The following is a 21586-nucleotide window of genomic DNA, read 5'->3' as shown; positions in this document are numbered from 1 at the left end:
TCTTATCTGTCTGGCAGTCAGGTCCGTTCAGGCCCCGAGCGTGCAGTCCGGGCACGGCTCCGATCCTCGGGAACTGCCTTGCCGAGGCGCGACCAGGCCTCGATGACACCTCTCGCTCGCGCGCTGCCGGGCCAACGTCTGCCGGTGCGCGGCAAGCCCTGCGTCCCCGCGCGATGAATAACAAGGGGGAATGATCGGTTCCGCTCAACAGGCAAAGGTCCACACGGGAACGAGAAGGCAAGAAGGGAAGAGAAAGGTGGAGGCGAAGATAGGAAGGGGCGAAGAGACGAAGGAAGAGGGTGGAAGAACGAAAAAGGTAAAATGGCGATCTCTTCTCACTTTTATCAGACGTCCTCTGACGTGAGCTCTCCATCTCCCCCAATTAGTGCGTCGTTTCTTGACCTGGTCTTTCGCGCCTTCTCACGTCACCGGCGCTTCTCCTTCAATCAGTGCATCGCTTGTTGTGGCTTTCTCGCCTTCATCACTGATTGGCTGAGGTGTCATCGGTCAGTGCCCAATCATTGCCGCTTCCTTCCACCTTCCTTCCACCAATCAGTGGCCAGCTTCTTACCCCATGGTGCGATCTTCCCATCAAAACCCTTTTGCCCAATCGTGCGTGAAGTGGGCGTGGCCTCAGCCTGCCTTGCACGATGTTTCCCTGCTATGGTGCCATAGTGCATGGTTGCCTCCTCCTTGTTCTTTTCGGTCAGTCATTGTGGCGGCGGGGGAATTTAGTTAGTGTTGTGCGCTATTGGGCCTAGCTAATGTGTGTGATGTGCTGTCATACAGGACAAAGGGATGATCACCAGGTCTGACACACAGGGGAATTAGCTTCGTCCTTATTCTACTTATCATGCCCCATTCCTCGTAATGGGGACGAAGATACACTTAATCCGACATTCAGGCTGGACAGGTCCTCTACTTATTTACATCGAGATGGTTCTAGCTACCCACAACAACTGGAGCATGATATTTATACAGATCTACATAAATCTATATATGCCCCTACCCCAAAATTCATAACTATATATGTATATATACATGCAGGATGCTTCAAAAAAAGTGTTAACACTTGTATGCAACTATATATCTCAGAAGTGTTAACATTTTTTTTGAAGCACCCTTTATATATGGATTATATTTTAGATGCAAAATTTATAACCCAACTTCCTTGGTGTGAATATAAATACCAAAATTATAAATTGGTTATAAATTATTCTTGGGTTATAAATTTTGGTTTGCATGACAAATTCAAATTCAGTGGCCAGACAGAAGCCAAATAGTTCAACCTTGGTTTCATCAGACCACAATCTTGTTTATCAGTCCTTTAGGTGCTTTTTTGCAAGCTCCAAGCAGGCTTTCATGTGTCTTTCACTGAGAGGCTCCCATCTGGCCACTCTGCCATAAAGCCCAGATCGGTGGGGGTGTTGCAGTGATGGTTGTCCTTCTGGAAGTTTCTCCCATTTCCACACAGGATATCTGGAGCTCAGCCAGAGTGACCATCGGGTTCTTGGTCACCTCTTACCAAGGCCCTTCTCCCCCGATTGCTCAGTTTGGCCGGGCGGCCAGCTCTAGGAAGAGTCCTGGTTGTTTCAAACTTCTTCCATTTAAGAATTATGGAAGCCACTGTGCTCTGGGTCACCTTCAATGCAGCAGATTTTTTTTTTTTTTTTTTTTTTTTAAAGGCTTCCCAGATCTGTGCCTCGACACAATCCTGTCTCTGAGCTCTGCAGGCAGTTCCTTTGAGATCATGGCTTGGTTTTTGCTCTGATAAGCATTATCAGCTGTGAGACCTTATATAGACAGGTGTGTGCCTTTCCAAATCATGTCCAATCAATTGAATTTACCACAGGTAGACTCCAATCAAGGTGTAGAAACATCTCAAAGATGATCAAGAGAAATGGGAAGCACCTGAGCTAAATTTCAAGTGTCATAGCAAAGGGTATGAATACTTATGTCAATGTGATATTTCAGTTTTTTCTTTTTAATAAATTTGCAAAACTTTCTAAAATCCTGTTTTCACTTTGTCATTATGGCGTATTGAGTGTAGATTGAGGGAAAAAAATGAATTTAAACTATTTCAGCTTAAGGCTGCAACACAACAAAATGTGAAAAAGTTAAGGTCTGAATACTTTCTGAATGCACTATATACAGTCACGTGAAAAAGTAAGTGCACCCCACGTAAAGTTTTGACTTTTTCAACATATAAAAAAAGAAAATGAAAAGCTATTTGATCTACATCTCAACAATATTGATAGATAAAGGTGATATAACATAACAAATATCATGAAACATTTACATTTTGTAGTCCATTGTATAATTTAAATAAACATAAATGCAAATTTCACCTGTGGAAAAAGTAAGTACACCCCTACATTTATCACTACTTCAAATACCTAAAATTAGAATCAGGTGCACCAGCTCAGGTGCAAATGATTAGAACATCATTAGAGAGGATCTTGGAGGAACCTGTCTTATTTAAACCTCAGACATTTAGTTTGGTTTGCTCTTTGTTGTTGAAGTGTGTGGCGTCACCATGCCTAGATCAAAAGAGCTCTCGGAGGCCTTCAGAAAGAAGGTTATAGATGCCTACGAGTCTGCGAAGGGATTTAAAAAGATCTCCAAACAATTTGAAATCAATCATTTGACTGTCCGGATTCCAAAGAAGTGGAGATTGAAGCTAGCCTGGTCGCATTAGTTTGAGTGAGACAGAAAGCAAGACGAGCAATCCTGACACGAAGAGTGCAAGATGATTCCGGGCACCACCTTAACACTCCCAAGTCAGAACGGATATAAGTGGAGAAGATTCCAAACAACTGCCAACTTGTTCAGGCCAGGCCGCCCCAGCAAGTTCAGCCCAAGAGCAGACCGCAAGATGCTACAAAGTCTCTAAGAACCCCAGAATGTCATCACGGGACCTACAGGTAGCTCTTGCCACCGTTGATGTCAAAGTGCACGAGTCTACCATTAGAAAGAGGCTGCACAAATTTGATCTACATGGGAGGTGTGCCAGGAGGAAACCTTTGCTGTCCAGAAATAACATCAGGGCAAGACTAAAGTTTGTCAATGAACACCTAGGCAAAGACCAGCACTTCTGGAACAATGTGCTCTGTACAGATGAGTCAAATGTAGAGCTATTTGGCCACAGTACCAGAAGACATGTTTGGCGAAAACCAAAGACAGCATTTGACCACAAGAACCTGATACCAACTGTAAAGCATGGTGGTGGAAATATTATGGTTTGGGGCAGCTTTGCTGCATCACGGCCTGGGCAGCTCACCATCATAGAATCCACTATTAATTCTTCATTGTACCAAAGGGTGCTTGAGGATAATGTAAGGCCATTTGTCGGAAAGTTGAAGCTCAACCGAAGGTGGACCTTGCAACATGATAGACACTAAACATACCAGTAAATCCACCAAGGAATGGCTGAAAAGAAAGAAATGGAGGGTTCTGGAATGGCCAAGTCAAAGCCTGGATTTAAATCCCATCAAGATGTTGTGGGGGGATTTGAAACGAGCTGTGCATGCAAGAAACCCCTCAAACATCGCACAGCTGAAAGAATTCTGCATGGAGGAGTGGGCAAAAATTTCTCCCAGTCGATGTCAGAGACTGGTAGGCAGTTATAAGAAACGCCTATTTGAGGTTGTTTCTGCCAAAGGGGGCAATACCACCTATTAGAGCCAAGGGTGTACTTACTTTTTCCACAGAAGGAAATGGCATCTCTGTTAATATTTGTTGAATAAATTATTGCAAAGTCAATGTTTCATTGTTTTTTGTTCAATTAGATCACCTTTATCTATATATACTGTTTAAATGAAGATCAAATATTGATATGTCCACACATGTTAAAAAGATTTAAAAAAACATTTTCTGGGGTGTACTTACTTTTTCCACATGCGAAATCTGCATTTATGTTTATTTAAATTATACAATGGACTACAAAATGTAAATGTTTCATGATATTTGTTATATTATATCACCTTTATCTGTCAATATTGTTGAAATGAAGATCAAATCGCTGTATGTTGAAATATGTTAGTCAAAACTTTACATGGGGTGTACTTACTTTTTACGTGACTGTATATAGATATATAGATATATAGATATATATAGATATATAGATATATAGATATATATAGATATATATAGATATATAGATATATATATAGATGTATAGATGTATAGATATATAGATATATAGATATATATGGATGGTTACAAGTCTTTCTAAGTGAGGATAATTGCTCAATGGGTTTCATTTGTGTTGTAGGTCATGACATGTGATGTATAATGTTTGTGTTCACATGTAGCATCATATGTCTCTGTCCGTCTATCTACATATATCTACAATAGATTCCAGTGTTCCCAGATGCCAAATAAAGTCCTGGACAGTATCAGCCTCATTGATTCGCCAGGAATTCTCTCTGGGGAGAAGCAAAGGATCTGCCGAGGTATGATTACATCATCAAAGTTGGCTTCTTGTCGCTTTTTCATGCGCACGAGTACTCATTTGTTTCCTTGCGTGTGATGAGGTTGTAAATACTTGGACTTATTTGTGCTAATTTTTTTTTTTTTAAACTATGCTTATCAAAATTCTTTCTTCCAGATGACTGTTGGCATACTGTTGCCGTACATGTTTTTGGTGTCTTTGGTAAATGCCATTTCTGTCTGATTTTGCTTGTCTTGCATTTCTTAAGATTGATGGACAGGAAAGCAGTGGGCATATGTCCAGTGTTTGTGGCGCTCGGTGTGAATGATAGGCTCTGTCAGAGGCATTGTTGCTAATATGCACCTTTGATATTGGCAGGAAGAGCCTGTTTTGCATCATCTGTGGTGTTGCTAAATATAGTGTTGGGGAGGGGTGGGGGAGGGAAAATCACTGGAACAATATAATTTGGAGAGGCTTGCTATTTGTAAAAATACAGATGAAGTTAAAAAAAACCAAAACCCCCAAAAAAAACCTCGTAGTAGGCAAGGTGCAGTGCAGATGGCAAATTCCTGGCTTTGGTTCAAGATTACCGATTGATCGGCATACACTTACTGATTGACCGGTACATTATTCATTAATTTGGTTTCTTATGTAGTGACTGTAGTTGGTAATTACTTTTGGAGCTACCTGCCTCGTGCTTTTATTTATTCTACGTAGTGTGTACAAGCCACAGCAAAAATTTTTTGCAAAATACATCTGGTTCTTGGTGAGAAGGAACCAAAAGGATGCTCCATCCATGCTTCTCTTGGAAGGCTTCCTACCTCTTTTGAAAAGTGCCCCGACTTACTGAAATTGGTCCCTGCCCTCTGAAAATACATAGAATACCCTGAAAAAAGATTTTCTTTCCAAACTGCCTGAACCCCTATGTGATCTGCCATTTTGGCTTGTGGTCTTGAAATCTCCGTCAGCAACGTGTACTTCGAGGCTGAACAGGGGTTGTGTATGATACACATCTGGGCCGAGAACTCCTCCCAACTCGTTAACGCCTCATCCCACTCACGTGCCTCTTCTGAATTTGATTTGGAAACTGTGCCTTTATACCTCAAACTCGGGATGTAATCTGCCAATTGGTTTGATCATCTTTAGCTTGGATTATGGCACCGACACAACATGGCACAACTTACTTAAATAAATTAAAAACTCAATTTCCCCATTTTTATTTTTAACACCCTTGTGATATCCCTGAGCCTACTCCACTCCTTGTCCCATTCCCACAGTGTAGTTTGGTCGTTTTATCTGATTCATTCCCTCTGTTTGGCATCATCTGTACATAAGGTATAGTCTGTACGTTTTGTACAGACATCTGTACATTTTGCGTGATCCATCTGTACATACGGTTATTCGGTAGTAGGTTGTCGACAGCAACTGCCCAGGGTGGTACTACCGTTCTGACTTGGGAGCGTTAAAGTGGTGCCCGGAATCATCTTGCACTATCCGTGTCAGGATTGCTGGTCTTGCTTTCTGTCTCACTCAAACTATTGCTACCAGGCTAGCTGGCTTCAATCGTTCTCACAAACATTATACACTTTTCATCATACACTTTCCTTCTCTTTTATTTAAGGCCTGGCCTCGATGACGTCTATATAGTCCATGCCTGGAGCCTCCAACATAAAAAGAAAATCAAGGTGACTGGAGGTTGTTTTTTCACATCTGTTTGTCTGTGAGCAGGATATTGCAAAGTTGTAGATGGATTCGGACAAACCTTGGTGGACATGTTGTGTTTGCCAAGGACAAAGTGATTCAATTTTGGTGAAGATCTGGATCTGGATACTAGAATTTTTTTTGTGATTCTTCACAATTAAGGGATTGGCTCCAAAAACGCTATATAGCATGATATCTCATAAAGTTGACAAAACCTGGTGGATGAGGAGTATGTGTCGAGAACAAGCCGATTCGATTTTGGTTTAAGTCAGGATGCATATTTGGCCTATCAGTGGGATGCAAAACGTAAACTGTTCAGCCTGGTGGAGGTATGCGCTTTACTGAGTACCGTTCTCGTTTAATCTGGTATTGGTGTGACGCAGGCATGATGGGCCGAATGGATAATTTATTAGATTATTAGATTGCTTGTTATAGGAAATGGCATATTTTGTACCGTCTCGTTTCTTCAGTAGCACTAAACATCATTTCATCAGAGGATGGCAGTTTTTGGCATGTCTTGATGCTTTCCTGTTTTTATCCTAAAGATGCTCTGGATTGAAGGGACCACAATGGGGATAGCAATTGGTCCTCAAATCCATCCTACACAACAAAAACACGAGCGATAGTGCCAATGTCACCCTGAAATATCATTACCCAGAAACGCGTAGTTGTATGAAAGTGCAAGTCTGTTTTGCCACAGTCCATGTATATCCCTTGACGTCACTAGTCCTTGCAGGAAGATGAGACATTCCAAAATGTACTGGCTGAAAATTCTCAGGACTATTGCCTCACCTCCAGCACAATCATTTGTTTGCATGATCAATTTTTATTCTGTTTCTTCAGGATTCTACTTCCACCAACTCTTTTACCTGTTTTTAAACTTGTGTAACTTCGGGTTCGTATCAACACAACCTTTTTCCATTGGCCCGAAACTCTGTCACTGTGTTTGTAGTGGCATAAGGGCCTCTTATGCAAAAGAGGTGGCATTTGACACACCTTTACATGTACACACCTGTCACTCCACCCATTCCTTCCACCTATGCTTTTGGAACTTTGTCTCCATTATTTGATTTAATACTGGCTGAGAACTATTGGCAGTTAAAACTTGGATCAAACCATGTTTCTAATACCAACAACAACACAACAGGCATTTTAAGGCCATTTTCCCTGCAAGAGCGGGGGTTAGCCTTGCGGTCCCCATGACGATCTTCTCCATTTTGCCCTATTTTCTGCATCTCCCCTTGTTAACCCCCTTGCCCGAATTTCTTCTTCGACCATCTTTAGCCAAGCCTGTCTCGGTCTTCCCCGTCCTCAACTTCCTTCTACATTCATTTCCATCACTCTTCTCAACCAGTCACTTTCATCCTTCCTCAACACATGACCAAACCATCTCAACCTGTTTCTCTTCACAGCATCAATCACAGGCTCTATTCCCATCATCTTTTGCAATTCATCATTTGTCTTCCTCTCTCTCAACGATACTCCACACATCCACCGAACCATTCGCATTTCCACCCTTTCCAGCCTTCGTTGCTGCTCTACGTTCATTACCCATGTCTCGCTCCCATAAATCATAACACTTCTCACACATGCAGCATACACCTTTCCCTTCAGCTTCAATGACACTCCCCTCCTCGCCAGCATGCCACTCAGTTCCCAAAACTTCTTCCATGCACATCTCACTCCAGCAACCGTTGCCGAGTCTGATCCACCTTCTCCATTCAGCACGTCTCCGAGGTAACAAAATGTTTTCACACCTTCCAGCTTCACGCTGTCTCCAAGATCCAACTCAACATTTCCTCCATCTGCAGCTCCGTCTGTGCACACCTTACACTTGTATGTAACTGCCACACTGGTTATTGGTTAATGACCCTCTCCGACCAATACATTTTTGATGAACCCACTCAGCGCACATTGTACATTGAATGGAGTTCACTCCGACACCCTTCCTGCACACAGGACACGGCCACTTCCCAGTTATTTCCACCTAACCACATGCTTTACCACATGCTTTACCACTTGCCATCCCCTTCGTTTTTCCGATATTCACCTTCAGACCTTTTGTCTCCAGACATTCCTTCCAATTGTTCATCGTCTCCTTCAGTCCATCCATATTTTCTGCAATCAACACCAGATCATCTGCATACAACAACTCCCACGGTAAACCTTCCTTTACGTTCCGAGCCAGCACCTCCATCACAGCTACAAATAGTAGTGGACTTAGTACCAACTCCTGATGCACTCCCACCTTCACCGTAAACTCACCACTGTTCCCGTCCTTTGTCCTTACAGCTGTGCGCGCTCTTTTGTACATTGCCATCACTACTCTGATCAACCATTCCTCCACTCCTAACTTCCTCAATGCCCATGTCACTACTTCACGTGGAACCCTATCGAATGCTTTCTCCAGATCAACAAACCCAAGAAACAACATACAACATACAACATACAACATATAACATATAACATGTAAACAACATATTATGTTATAACATACAACATAGAAACACATATGTTTCTAATACCAAAGCTTTATATTCGAGTTTGAGCTGGTCAGACATTGAAGGTTTTTTATTTATTTAATTTTTTGTTGAATGAAACATTTTGAGCAAAGTATACATTTAACAACCCCACGCACCCAGAGTAAATTTTTCTGCATCGTCGTAATAAAGCCTTTCTTATGGACTGATTATAACTGTTTGTAATTTAACTCGCACAGTTGTAAAGTGAACCATCAATTCAATAATGAACGCTCCCTGAGCCTACTCCACTCAGTTTCAATCTCCCCATTTTTATTTTTAACACCCTTGTGATATCCCTGAGCTTACTCCACCCCTTGTCACCATGGGACAAGGGGTGGAGTAGGCTCATGGATATCACAAGCTGTTCTTGCTGTTCTCGGTTGACCTATAAACCTGCCAATACTCCACCTTATTTTATTTATTTTTTTGTCTTGATAAGCACTCGAGTCCTAAAAAGTTGACTACCTATTCATCTCTTCTACTGTTTAATGTATCATGGACTGCATTAAAGTAAACATTTCACATTTGTGTATTTTAAACATTGTCAAATTGTTTGTAATTGTAAAACATTTTATAAACTAGAACGGCACTCGGTAGAGAGCATACCTCCGCCAGGTGAACAGCTTACGTTTTGTATCTTAGAGTAGACCAGAAAATCGCAATACAGAATCGCATTTAATCAAAATCATCCGTCCACAACTTTTTGAGATATCCTGCTTTATATCGTTTTTGGCCCTATCTCCCAATGGTGAAGAATCACTTAAAAAATTTTTATACTAGCCGGATCCAGATCCGGATCCTCACCAAAATGTAATCATTTCGTCCTTGTCACATTCGCTACATCTCTGCCAAATTTCGCCCGAATCAGTCCACAACTTTTTGAGATATATTTTTCACAAACAAACGGACAGACAGGGGTGAAAACATAACCTCCATCCACCTTTGGTGGCGGAGGTAACAAAATATCTATTTTAAAAAACATTTTGGTCACCTTTATTACCTATTTCCGCCACCAAAACATTTCAGACAGTCATGTTTACAACACATTTCAGACAGTCATGTTGTTTTCACATACCATCAACCTATACAGACGTGTCCCGCTCCCTTTATTTTGTCATGTGTCCGTTTGTTTGTTTTTGTCATTAATGGTAGCCCTTACACGAGCCTCGATCTTGTATCCAAAAAAACAAACAAAAAAAAGTGATCTCTGTGGATACCTTGCGGATGCCCAGCGATTAGCAATGGTTTATTGTGACTGCTTGATTCTTTGCAGGTTACGACTTTGCGGCGGTGCTGGCGTGGTTCGCAGAGCGAGTAGATCGCATCATTCTGTTATTTGATGCGCACAAGTTGGACATCTCCGACGAGTTCTCCGAGGTTATCCGCTCGCTGCGTGGGCATGACGACAAAATAAGAGTCGTCCTCAACAAGGCCGACCAGGTCAATGTTGCACCCTTCACTTGCTGTTCTAATTTTCATTGTTCTAATGAGATTTTGAATGCTGCACCCTTATTGATATTCTAATATACTCTGCAAAAAGTTGAGTAACTTTTAAACGGATATAAATGATTGATTCATAGTTCAGAAACGTGTATCTCCTGGATGCAGACCATTACTATTTAGGAAAGAAACTTCATCGGAAAATTGCATGTGCAACATGTATATAGTACCGGAAAATGAGGGGGAATAGAGACAGCAAGGTGAATAGGGACACAAACTGAAAAACATTTCGGAAACCTTTTTCACTGAAAATTGATAACCATACTGATTTGTTGATATTTTGGTTGAAAGTGTTCTCTTGTTTTTTTAAAAGCAACTTATAGTCCCTATTAACCCCATATATGGGTTAAATAGGAATAAATAGGATTTTTATGGCTGTCCCTATTCACCCCGTTTTACGGGTGAATAGGGACAGTCACTAATACAAAAAAATAATAATCAGGAAACAATCCTGAGTTTCCAACTTATTGCTAAATTGATAGCTCAGATGGATGCACATAATATGCACCCATATAAACCATGGTGCCAATGAAAAAAAAAATGGGATAAAAAGTTTCTCCAAACTGTCCCTATTTCTTGATTTTTTTTTTTTTTTTTTTGTATTAGTGACTGTCCCTATTCACCCGTAAAACGAGGTGAATAGGGACAGCCATAAAAATCCTATTTATTCCTATTTAACCCATATATGGGGTTAATAGGGACTATAAGTTGCTTTTTAAAAAACAAGAGAACACTTTCAACCCAAATATCAACAAATCAGTATGGTTATCAATTTTCAGTGAAAAACGTTTCCGAACTGTTTTTCAGTGTGTCACCATTCACCTTGCTGTCCCTATTCACCCCATTTTACGGTACCATAATTTATCAACACATGAACTTGGTGATCCTGAAAATTCTCGAACAAGTCTCATCTGCAACAGGATCAAATTCTCAAGTGAAAGCCATGTACGCACAAAGGTGGGCAAACAATGGGTGTGGGGGGCAGGCAGAGAGGGGTTGAGGGGTCAGGAGAGGATGCATGGGGTGGACAAGGTGGAAACAAACTTTCAGGAGAGAAAATTAGGAGATTTGTAAGGAGGAGGGATTGGGATTGGGATGGGGGTGGTGGTTAATGAGGGTAGATTTTTGAGTGGAGTGATCACTTATGACATGAAACAATCCATTGTAGAGTCCCAACGTAACTTTTATCCTATTTGATTAATTGTTTGAGGTAAACTGAGGCCATTTGTAAAGTTTAGGTGGCTTGAGGCTAACCTAAAGGACTGTATAACAGTTGGTTGAGGAGGACTCATTGATTGTGGCAGGATGCCCAGGGCCACCGAGACAGAATGGGCCCTGGGGCAATACCAAGTGTCGGGCCCCATTCAATTTTTTTTTGTTAACAACCTATACAGACGTTTCCTTATGTTAGTCATCACAAACACATACCATGTGGGAAATTTGGCTGCTATTCACTTATTCGTATATGCAGATTTGTTTCTTAACCCATTTCATCTGGATGGGGTTTGGGCAACACTCTGTTAATTTACGTCATTATGTCATCTCGGTGATTATCATTATCTAAATCGTTGCCACTGTAGTTAACTTTATTAGCAATGGTACCCGCCCTAAGGGTGGGGCTTCAATTGGGAGGCCCAAATGAAAAGGCAAAATATCAGAAATTGAAGGCTTTTTTATTTTAAACGATTTAGATAAACATCCGTTAAATCATATCACACGCAAATCATGAAAATCTAAACTATTTGTAGAATTTCAATAAAAGCCACATCACTGTTCATATCGGTAAATATTATTCCATCGTGTTTGGAAAAATTGGAAGATTGGAAAAAAATTGGAAAAACAATATAGCCTATTTTACTCCAGGGGGATCCCAGGATTACCCACCCAAAATTTCATTGCGATTGGTTCAGCCGGTTTTGCGGTACTTGGGAACAGAGACATTTGGTGAATTATAGTAAGATGAGGGAGGGTGTTACTGCCAATGACAACGGTATGCCGGGGTATCGCCATGAGTGACTTGGAGGGAGACACAAAATAAAGCTGCCCATGGTGATTTGTCATCACAAACAATCATTATATTATGAAACAAAAAGAATTGAAGAAATAATTACGGGGCCTTATTAGCTCCTGGCCCCAGGATGGTTACCCCTCCTGAAACTGACCCCCTTTCGGCATCCCCGAGGATGCTATTGGCAAACAATTTAAAGGTAAGTTATTGAGGTAATTGGTCTTGACATGTTAAAGCAATTTCTTTCGACGTAAACGTGGTTGTGATCAGTTGTCGACTGTCGTCACTGCTAATCTGGACACATTTCAGACACAGTCATGTTGTTTTCACATACCATCATAAGTTGCACGTCTTATTGCCATACCACAAACTAGTGTGAGCCCATGGTAGTCCATTACTATATTTGTCATCTACAGGTGGAAACTCAGCAGTTGATGCGTGTGTATGGTGCACTCATGTGGTCACTCGGCAAAATTATCGACACACCTGAAGTTGTGCGTGTTTACATCGGCTCATTCTGGTCGCAACCCCTCCTCATCGCCGACAGTCGGCGACTCTTCGAGGCCGAGGCACAAGACCTGTTTCGAGATATTCAAGGGTTACCGAGGAACTCCGCACTGCGGAAGTTGAATGATCTCATCAAGCGTGCACGTCTTGCTAAGGTAATCGGTTTATTGTGTTCCTGATTTTAACAGGGACAGAATGATGGACTATTTGATCAATTTGAGATAAACTGAGGCCATATGTAAGATTTCGGTGGTTTGAGGCTAAGCTAAAGAACTACAGTCACATGAAGAAGTAAGTACACCCCATGTAAAGTTTTGACTTTTTCCAACATATTTCAACATACAGCTATTTGATCTTCATTTCAACAATATTGAAAGATAAAGGTGATATAATATAACAAATATCATGAAACATTTACATTTTGTAGTCCATTGTATAATTTAAATAAACATAAATGCAAATTTCGCATGTGGAAAAAGTAAGTACATCCCGACATTTATCACTACTTCAAATACCTAAAATTAGAATCAGGTGCATCAGCTCAGGTGCAAATGATTAGAACATCGTTAGAGAGGATTTGGAGGAACCTGTCTTATTTAAACCTCAGACATTTCGTTGGGTTTGCTCTTTGTTGTTGAAGTGTGCGGTGTCACCATGCCGAGATCAAAAGAACTCTCTGAGGCCTTCAGAAAGAAGGTTATGATGCCTACGAGTCTGGGAAGGGATTTATAAAGATCTCCAAACAATTTGAAATAAATCATTCGACTGTCCGGAAGATCATCTACAAGTGGAGAAGATTCCAAACAACTGCCAACTTGTTCAGGCCTGGACGCCCCAGCAAGTTCAGCCCGAGAGCGGACCACAAGATGCTGAAAGAAGTCTCTGAGAACCCCAGAATGCCATCACGAGACCTACAGGTAGCTCTTGCCACTGTTGATGTCAAAGTGCACGAGTCTAACATTAGAAAGAGGCTGCACAAATTTGATGTACATGGGAGGTGTGCCAGGAGGAAACCTTTGCTGTCCAGAAAGAACATCAGGGCAAGACTAAAGTTTGCCAATGAACACCTTGGCAAAGACCAGCACTTCTGGAACAATGTGCTCTGGACAGATGAGTCAAAGGTCGAGCTATTTGGCCACAGTACCAGAAGACATGTTTTGCGAAAACCAAAGACAGCATTTGACCACAAGAACCTGATACCAACTGTAAAGCATGGTAGTGGAAATATTATGGTTTGGGGCAGCTTTGCTGCATCAGGGCCTGGGCAGCTCACCATCATAGAATCCACTATGAATTCTTCATTGTACCAGAGGGTGCTTGAGGATAATGTGAGGCCATCTGTCAGAAAGTTGAAGCTCATCCGAAGGTGGACCTTGCAACATGACAATGACCCTAAGCTAAACATACCAGTAAATCCACCAAGGAATGGCTGAAAAGAAAGAAATGGAGGGTTCTGGAATGGCCAAGTCAAAGCCCGGATCTAAATCCCATCGACATGTTGTGGGGGGATTTGAAACGAGCTGTGCATGCAAGAAGCCCCTCAAACATCGAACAGCTGAAAGAATTCTTCATGGAAGAGTGGGCAAAAATTTCTCCCAGTCGATGTCAGACTCGTAGACAGTTATAAGAAACGTCTACTTGAGGTTGTTTCTGCCAAAGGTGGCAATACCACCTATTAGAGCCAAGGGTGTACTTACTTTTTCCACATGTGAAATTTGCATTTATGTTTATTTAAATTATACAATGGATTACAAAATGTAAATGTTTCATGATATTTGTTATATTATATCACCTTTATCTATCAATATTGTTGAAATGAAGATCAAATAGCTGTATGTTGAAATATGTTGAAAAAGTCAAAACTTTACATGGGGTGTACTTACTTTTTCAGGTGACTGTATATAGCAGATGGTGGAGTCGGACATTTTGACAACATAATTATCAACAATAATAATTAAATAAAATAGTTTTGATAAGATGTTGATGGTTTTTTTTCTGGGAATGTTTAAAATGTTGCTCATGCCTTGTTTACCTTATCAATCTAATTACTGCCTCAATTTCTGTTCTTTTCTGCCTCTGACCTAGTTTGAAGTCAAATTTTGTTATACTAGTGAGGTACCCGTGATACGCACGGGTGGGAGGCCAGAAGCAAACAGACAATGCAGAAACTGCGAATGCTAAAACATGAAACCAATAAATTCCACATTCCTGTGGCACCTTCAGTCACACATCAGACATGGACAGCAAGTTCGTGAAGGACTTCCATGAAAAACGTACCCGTTCGCAAACCAACCGGTACGTTTGTTCCATACCCAGTCAATGGCGAATCTGCATATGGCGATCCGTGAATTTCACGTTGAGAAAGTAGAAACCGTCACTGCATTTCGTCATTCACTTGAACTCTATCTTTTTTCATTCCAAACAGCATAACTCAAATCACAAATTAAATAGCATTAATATAAAAAAATAAACTTTTAACAACATTCATGACATAAACAAATATTTAAATCCGGATGTGAAGTTTCGTACGGTTGGGTGAACACAATTACGAATTCAAAATCGTAATTGTATTCACTCAATTCCAATCATCAATTGATACTTTAACAAAATACTGTTTTAAATGATGGTTGTATTGGGATATTATCAAACCAGCTCTTTGCCGTAATCTGTCCACTTCCGGATTCAGCAGGTTTGTAACTCATCAGGATTTTCCTCAATTCCGCAATGAAATGTTCATTAAATACTGTTCAGCCATTTTTAATTTTCATGTCATGTTCTTTCGGTGAATTATCGTAGGATTTTACTGCAGGGGTTCCAGGAAATCGTTGCGATCGGTGCAGCCATTTTTGCGGTACCCGGGGCAATAACGTTATATGGAAGTCCAAACCTGAAAATTCTGGAGACCAAAGCTGAAATTGGAAAAACAATATAGCCTATTTTACTCCATGCGGTCCCAGGATTACCCACCCAAAATATCGTTGCGATCTGTTCAGCCGTTTTTGCGGTACCTGGGAACAGACAGACAGACAGACAGACAGACGGACATTTGGTGATTTATAGTAAGATTCAAAAGGACATCTTTAATGGGGACATTTGGGCTCCCTGTTCCCATTGGTCTGAGCTTGCAGATATTGATGCAAATTGTTCCAAATCTGTTTTCATTCCATAACACAATGTACATTTCCTGGTTACTTTGCTATGCCCTGTTTATCCTTTTGGATTTGACATGCCTCCAAGTGGACGAGCAGATTATATTCATTATGTCGTGGTGTTGTGATCCTGGCAGCACTGTAAAGCCCTGGGCGAGGCACGATTGCAAAGAGCTTGCAAGAAATGAGCAAGGATGGATCTCATGGCTCTATAGGGAGGTTTCATGATGCTTGGGTGCATGATGCTTGGTAGTGGACGGTCATCTTGTACTGCTGTTTGCAATGTGTCTGCATAAGTCGCAGAATAATGAAGTGCCAATTGTTGCCAATATAGATGGCTGTGAAGGCAAACACTTTTTATGCTTCCGGCGACTTTATCGGCTTTATGTTTTCGGTATTATGTTTTCAGGTTGTCCGTCTGGCTGTCCGTCCGTCGGTTTGTGATATGTTTTTGTTACCGCGATAACCTGAGAATGGCTGAAGGGATCTTAGTCAAACTTTGAGCAAGTATGTATAATGAGGTAAAGATGAACTCATTAGATTTTGAGGTCACGTGGTCAAAGGTCAGAGGTCATGCTTGGTAAAAATCCTGTTACCACGATAACTTGTGAACCATTGATGGGATTCTGACCAAATTTGGTACAGTTATGTACAATGATGTAAAGATGAAGTGATTCTATTTTGGGGTTGAGGTTAAAGGTCAAAGTCTGGAATAGGTCTACAACTTGAGAATAGCTGAAGTGCTAATGATTTAAAGATTAACTGATTCGATTTTGGGGTCAAAGTCTGTATTAGGTCTATAACTTGAGAATGGCTGAAATGATCTAATTCAAACTTGGGGCAGTTATATATAATGATGTAAAGATTAACTGATTTAGAATTGGGGTCCAGAGGTTAAAGGTCAGTCTGTAAAATGTCTATAACTTGAGAATGGCTGAAGTGATCTAATTCAAACTTGGTACAGTGTTACGGATTCGTCACTTCCGTTGTGGTGGTTTGCATCCACTGTAAATATTTCTGATTCCATGTACTATTATTGTTTTCAAAAGGTTTATTGTCCATGAACTGTTTTCAAAAGGTAAAAAAGTTAATGTTAAAAGAAACAGGAAACCGGACGACGAAGAGGAAGAAGAGGGAGAAAAGGGGGCGGAGCGAGTGAGTTGGACAAGAAAGCTGAGTTGCTCCGAGTTCGGAATCCAACGTTGTCGAACGGGAGTCGCTAGCGAACTTTCGGGATTCCCGGGAAAGGGATTCCTGCGACAGAGTTGTCATCGCTGTGACCGATCAACCTGCGTGTCAGGATTTTGGTGGTGGATTCCGAGGAGAATTATTGCCGGGCCGTTGCGTCTCTAGAACGGGTCGTCGGCCATTTTGACTCGCGCGTCGAGCAAGGTTTCTTTGCTTCGTCAGCCGTTTTCACCGCTTTCAGACGTATCTGGGATGTGTGTGTGCACCATGGCTTTTGAAGATTACTTTGCGGTTCGCCGACTGTGAGCCGTGAAAGTCCATACCCGAGGGTGTGATTTTCCAGTCGCCTTGAGGCCGCCTTTGTGCAGCTTTGGGCGGTGTGACTGTACTTGCCATCTGCATGGGATTCTGGTCTCGATTGGACATCGTTCTGGCGATCGCTGGAGTGAATCAACTTTGGGCTTGAAGCCGGGAATAAGAGACATTGAGGGATGTTCTTGGTTCACTCACTTGGAGCACAGTGAGTTATATAGTACGAAACTGATGGTACCATCAAAGGACATATTGATTGTACTTTTGATTACTATTACTGTTGCACTGTTATTCTTGTGTGATCTTAATACAATATGTGTTTGTGAGTAACAATTGGGGTGGCTTCTCCATTGATCTTTGACATACAGAATAACATATTTTTCTGCCGTGACTCCTCTCGGGGCTCGGAGGTACACCGTGACCAGGGGGTCGGGGAGGAGCACGTAACAGAAATTGGGGGCTCGTCCAATTGGCTCGGGGGCTCGAAATTGGGTCTTCGTCCGGGATTAAATTCCCTACCACTCGTCCGGGATAGAATTCCCTAACATTCCCAAAATTCCCAAATTTGGGATTTTTCTAACATTCCCAAAGTTTTCAAAAAATTGGAAAAAAATTTGTGTGAAGGTTAACAGGTGTTAACTGATAGTCACCATGGTGTTTGATGCAGAACAGTTTGCGGCGTCCCCTAATGAGGCACAGTTCCAAGCGTTAAAAAAATCGGAACATGACATTGGCCAGACATTTTAACTTGGAGGTCTGAGTTAATATGAAGAAAGCAGAGATGCAGACATTGGTGGTAGAATCTCTGGTGGGACAAGGAACATGGACAGAGGTAGCCTTGGATTGGTTACCCGAGGAAAAAAAAATGTGGAGCTCCGGAAAATGGAGATGCAACTGCAGAGCCAGGAAAGGGTAAAAGCAGAGGAAAGGAGAGCTGCAAGAGAACTCGAGGAAAGAAGAGGAGAACTCGAGGAGAGAAGAACCGAGGAAAGGAGAGCTGAAGAAGACAGAAGAGCAAAGGAAAGAGTAGAGGAAAGGAAAGCCGAAAGGGAGTGAAAGGAACGTGACATGGAGTATCAGAAGGAAGTTAAACTCTAGGAGCTGGAATTAATGGGAGAACGGGGAGAAGTCGTATCCATACCGGCTGGTTCGACAACTAGTCAGAACACCTGGGATGTTGGGAGGCATGTGAGGCTGGTTCCACCCTTCAATAAAAAGGAAGTAGCCAAGTTTTTTTTATATACTTTGAGAAAGTGGCTCAAATGCTAAAATGGCCTGTGGGGTCCTGGACTATGTTAGTGCAAAGTGTTTTGGTGGGTAAAGCTCAAGATATATTTTTGGCTTTACCGATTGACCCATGTGTAGATTATGAGAAAGTGAAGAAAGCCATTCTCAAAGCCTATGAATTGATCGCTGAAGCTTACCGGCAAAATTTCCGGAATGCCAGGAAGAGGGAGAGTGAGACCCATGTGGAGTTTGCCAGAATGAAGGAAACCATGTTTGATCGGTGGTGTGATTCGAAGGGGATTGGGAAAGACTTCAAACTGTTGCGACAATTGATCTTGGTGGAGGAATTCAAACAGTGTGTCCACGCGGACATTAAAGTACATCTGGATGAAAGGAAAGTACCAGAGTTGTATGAGGCAGCAACCGTGGCAGATGCCTTGACACACAGGATGGGGTTCCACACTCCTAACTTCCCGCCTCGAGTTAGCCAGGGGAGTTATGGTAAATCAGGGGTGGAGAACAAATATTCGTGGAGGCGGCCTAGAGATGACTATGGGGACAAATCTGATACCGTGACTTTTAGGGATCAGAAGACTACAGTTCCAAGACAGACTTATCTTCCAGGGGCCTCGAGGCAGACCACGAGTTTTTCCTCCGGGCCTACTTGCGCTTTTTGCAAGAAACCTGGACATTTGATGTCCCAATGTTATGCCCTGGAAAGGAAAAATCAGGAGCGGAGTCAGACTAGTACAACTCCGAATGCATTGGCAAATGCGAGAAATCGTCCTTGGAGGACAGTGCCTTGTGAAGGTTCCCATGCCAAAGTTACGGCATCACAGAACGACCTTGTTCAAGAGGGTTACAAACCTTTTATTTCAGAGGGGTTTGTGTCACTGGATGGAGACTTGACTAACCAGAGACCTGTTAGGGTATTGAGGGACACAGGAGCACATCAATCTTTGATGCTTTAAGGCGTTTTGCCATTGTCAGAGAAGGCGGCAACTGGTGTTAGTGTTCTTTTACAGGGGGTTGGTGGCTGTGTTAAAGCTCCACTTCGTCATCCATTTAAAGTCTGATTTGGTGTCAGGACCGGTCACTGTAGGGTTACAAGCCACTCTACCTGTAGAGGGAATATCTTTTGTTATCTGGAATGATTTGGCTGGTGGTCAAGTTTCTGGTAACCCGATGTTTGTTGAAAAGCCTGGTATGGAAAATAACACTGCACAGTTAGAGCCGGAGATTCCAGGTATATTTCCATCCTGTACCGCGACTCGTGCTATGGGTAGGAAGCGCTCTGAAGAGAAGAGGAAGGTACTGACATCACGCTTTGCACAGGCACGTCTTGTCAAGTACCCAAAAACGAAGTGTCAGCACACACAAGTCATGGATGAAGGCAATGTTGGCAAGCTCTTTCTAGGTGGACTGAACTTCAAAACAAGGGAAGTTGTTCTGGACTCTGTCTTCGGCCAATATGGACCACTCTTGTAAGTGCGGCTGATAAAAGACGGGGAGATGCAAAAGTCGAGAGGGTTTGGCTTTGTCACGTTTGAAAACACAAAGGACGCCAAAGATGCAGAAAAGGATTTGAATGGCAAGGATTTGGATGGTCGGACCATAACAGTAGAGAAGGCAGGCTATGGGTGTCGAGGGGGCTACAGAGGAGGAAAACGTGGAGGTAGTTTCAGGGGTGGCTATGGCTCCTGGGGTGGAAGTCGTAGTTTTGGTGGTGGCCGCAGTCGAGATTACTATGGAGGCTCCCAGAGTTACGGCAGCTCCCGAAGGGATGATTATCAGGGTAGTGGCCGAGAAGGAGACTGCTATTCATGTGACTACAGCGACAAGCGCTCCAAATGTGATTATTATGAAAGTTAGGAAGTGTTTGCAGCACTGAATGCTGCGGAGCAGCCGAGCCAAGATTCCTACACGGATTAACCGTGAACTCCACGTTCCTAAAGGCGTCCATGTAGTGAATACTTCCAGGCCTCTCTACCCAACCACCATGAAACCTGGCTCTCAGCTCGGCCTCCCTAAAAAAGTGCTATAGATTTGCTTGACTTTGGATTTTTGATCACAACCCATAACCTTCATTCAAAAAATGAAAAATAAAAATCGGAGGTTGATTAGATGTAGTTTGGCTTTGCAGGAGTTCAACTTGGAAATTGAGCATGTAAAGGGCAGGGACCATGTCGTTGCGGATGCTTTGTCCAGTGAACTAACTTTGGAAACCTCTGTAGGTTGTTTGAAGTTTTGTTGCTTTATTTTTGGGAAATATTGATTATCGTTGCTCATGGGAATTGATGATTTGGGTGTGAGTTTACTTTTGTTTGTTGGGAGAGTTTTGCCTACAAAGAAAGTTTCACTATGTTCAAACTTTCTTTCTTGAGGGGGGGAAGTGTTACGGATTCGTCACTTCCATTGTGGTGGTTTGCATCCACTGTAAATATTTCTGATTCCATGTACTATTCAAAAGGTTTATTGTCCATGAACTGTTTTCAAAAGGTAAAAAAAGTTAATGTTAAAAGAAACAGGAAACCGGATTGGGAACCGGACGACGAAGAGGAAGAAGAGGAAGCAGAGGAAGAAGAGAGAGAAAAGAGGGCGGAGCGAGTGAGTCGGACAAGAAAGCCGAGTTGCTCCGAGTTCGGAATCTAACGTTGTCGAACGGGAGTCGCTAGCGAACTTTCGGGATTCCCGGGAAAGGGATTCCTGTGACAGAGTTGTCATCGCTGTGACCGATCAACCTGCGTGTCAGGATTTTGGCGGTGGATTCCGAGGAGAATTATCGCCGGGCCGTTAGGTGTCTAGAACGGGTCGTCGGCCATTTTGACTCACGCGTCGAGCAAGGTTTCTTTGCTTCGTTAGCCGTTTTCACTGCTTTCAGACGTATCTGGGGTGTGTGTGTACACCGTGGCTTTTGAAGATTACTTCGCGGTTCGCCGACTGTGAGCCGTGAAAGTCCATACCCGAAGGTGTGATTTCCCAGTCGCCTTGAGGGCGCCTTTGTGCAGCTTTGGGCGGTGTGACTGTACTTGCCATCCGC

General features: G+C 42.3%; 1 protein-coding gene across 1 annotated transcript in view; it reads left to right on the top strand.

The window, feature by feature from the left end:
* LOC137432155 (EH domain-containing protein 3) overlaps positions 1-21586 on the top strand; it is a 119306-nt gene that overhangs the window by 20456 nt on the left and 77264 nt on the right. The window contains exons 3-5 of the mRNA XM_068123868.2: positions 4357-4454; positions 9929-10095; positions 12580-12825. Of these exons, the coding sequence (XP_067979969.1) occupies positions 4357-4454; positions 9929-10095; positions 12580-12825 (511 nt within the window). The remainder of the gene's footprint in view (positions 1-4356; positions 4455-9928; positions 10096-12579; positions 12826-21586) is intronic.

Source organism: Myxine glutinosa, chromosome 1 (genome assembly GCF_964187855.1).
Source record: "Myxine glutinosa chromosome 1, kmMyxGlut1.1, whole genome shotgun sequence".
NCBI lineage: Eukaryota > Metazoa > Chordata > Myxini > Myxiniformes > Myxinidae > Myxine > Myxine glutinosa.
This window is presented reverse-complemented; position numbering and strand designations above follow the sequence as displayed.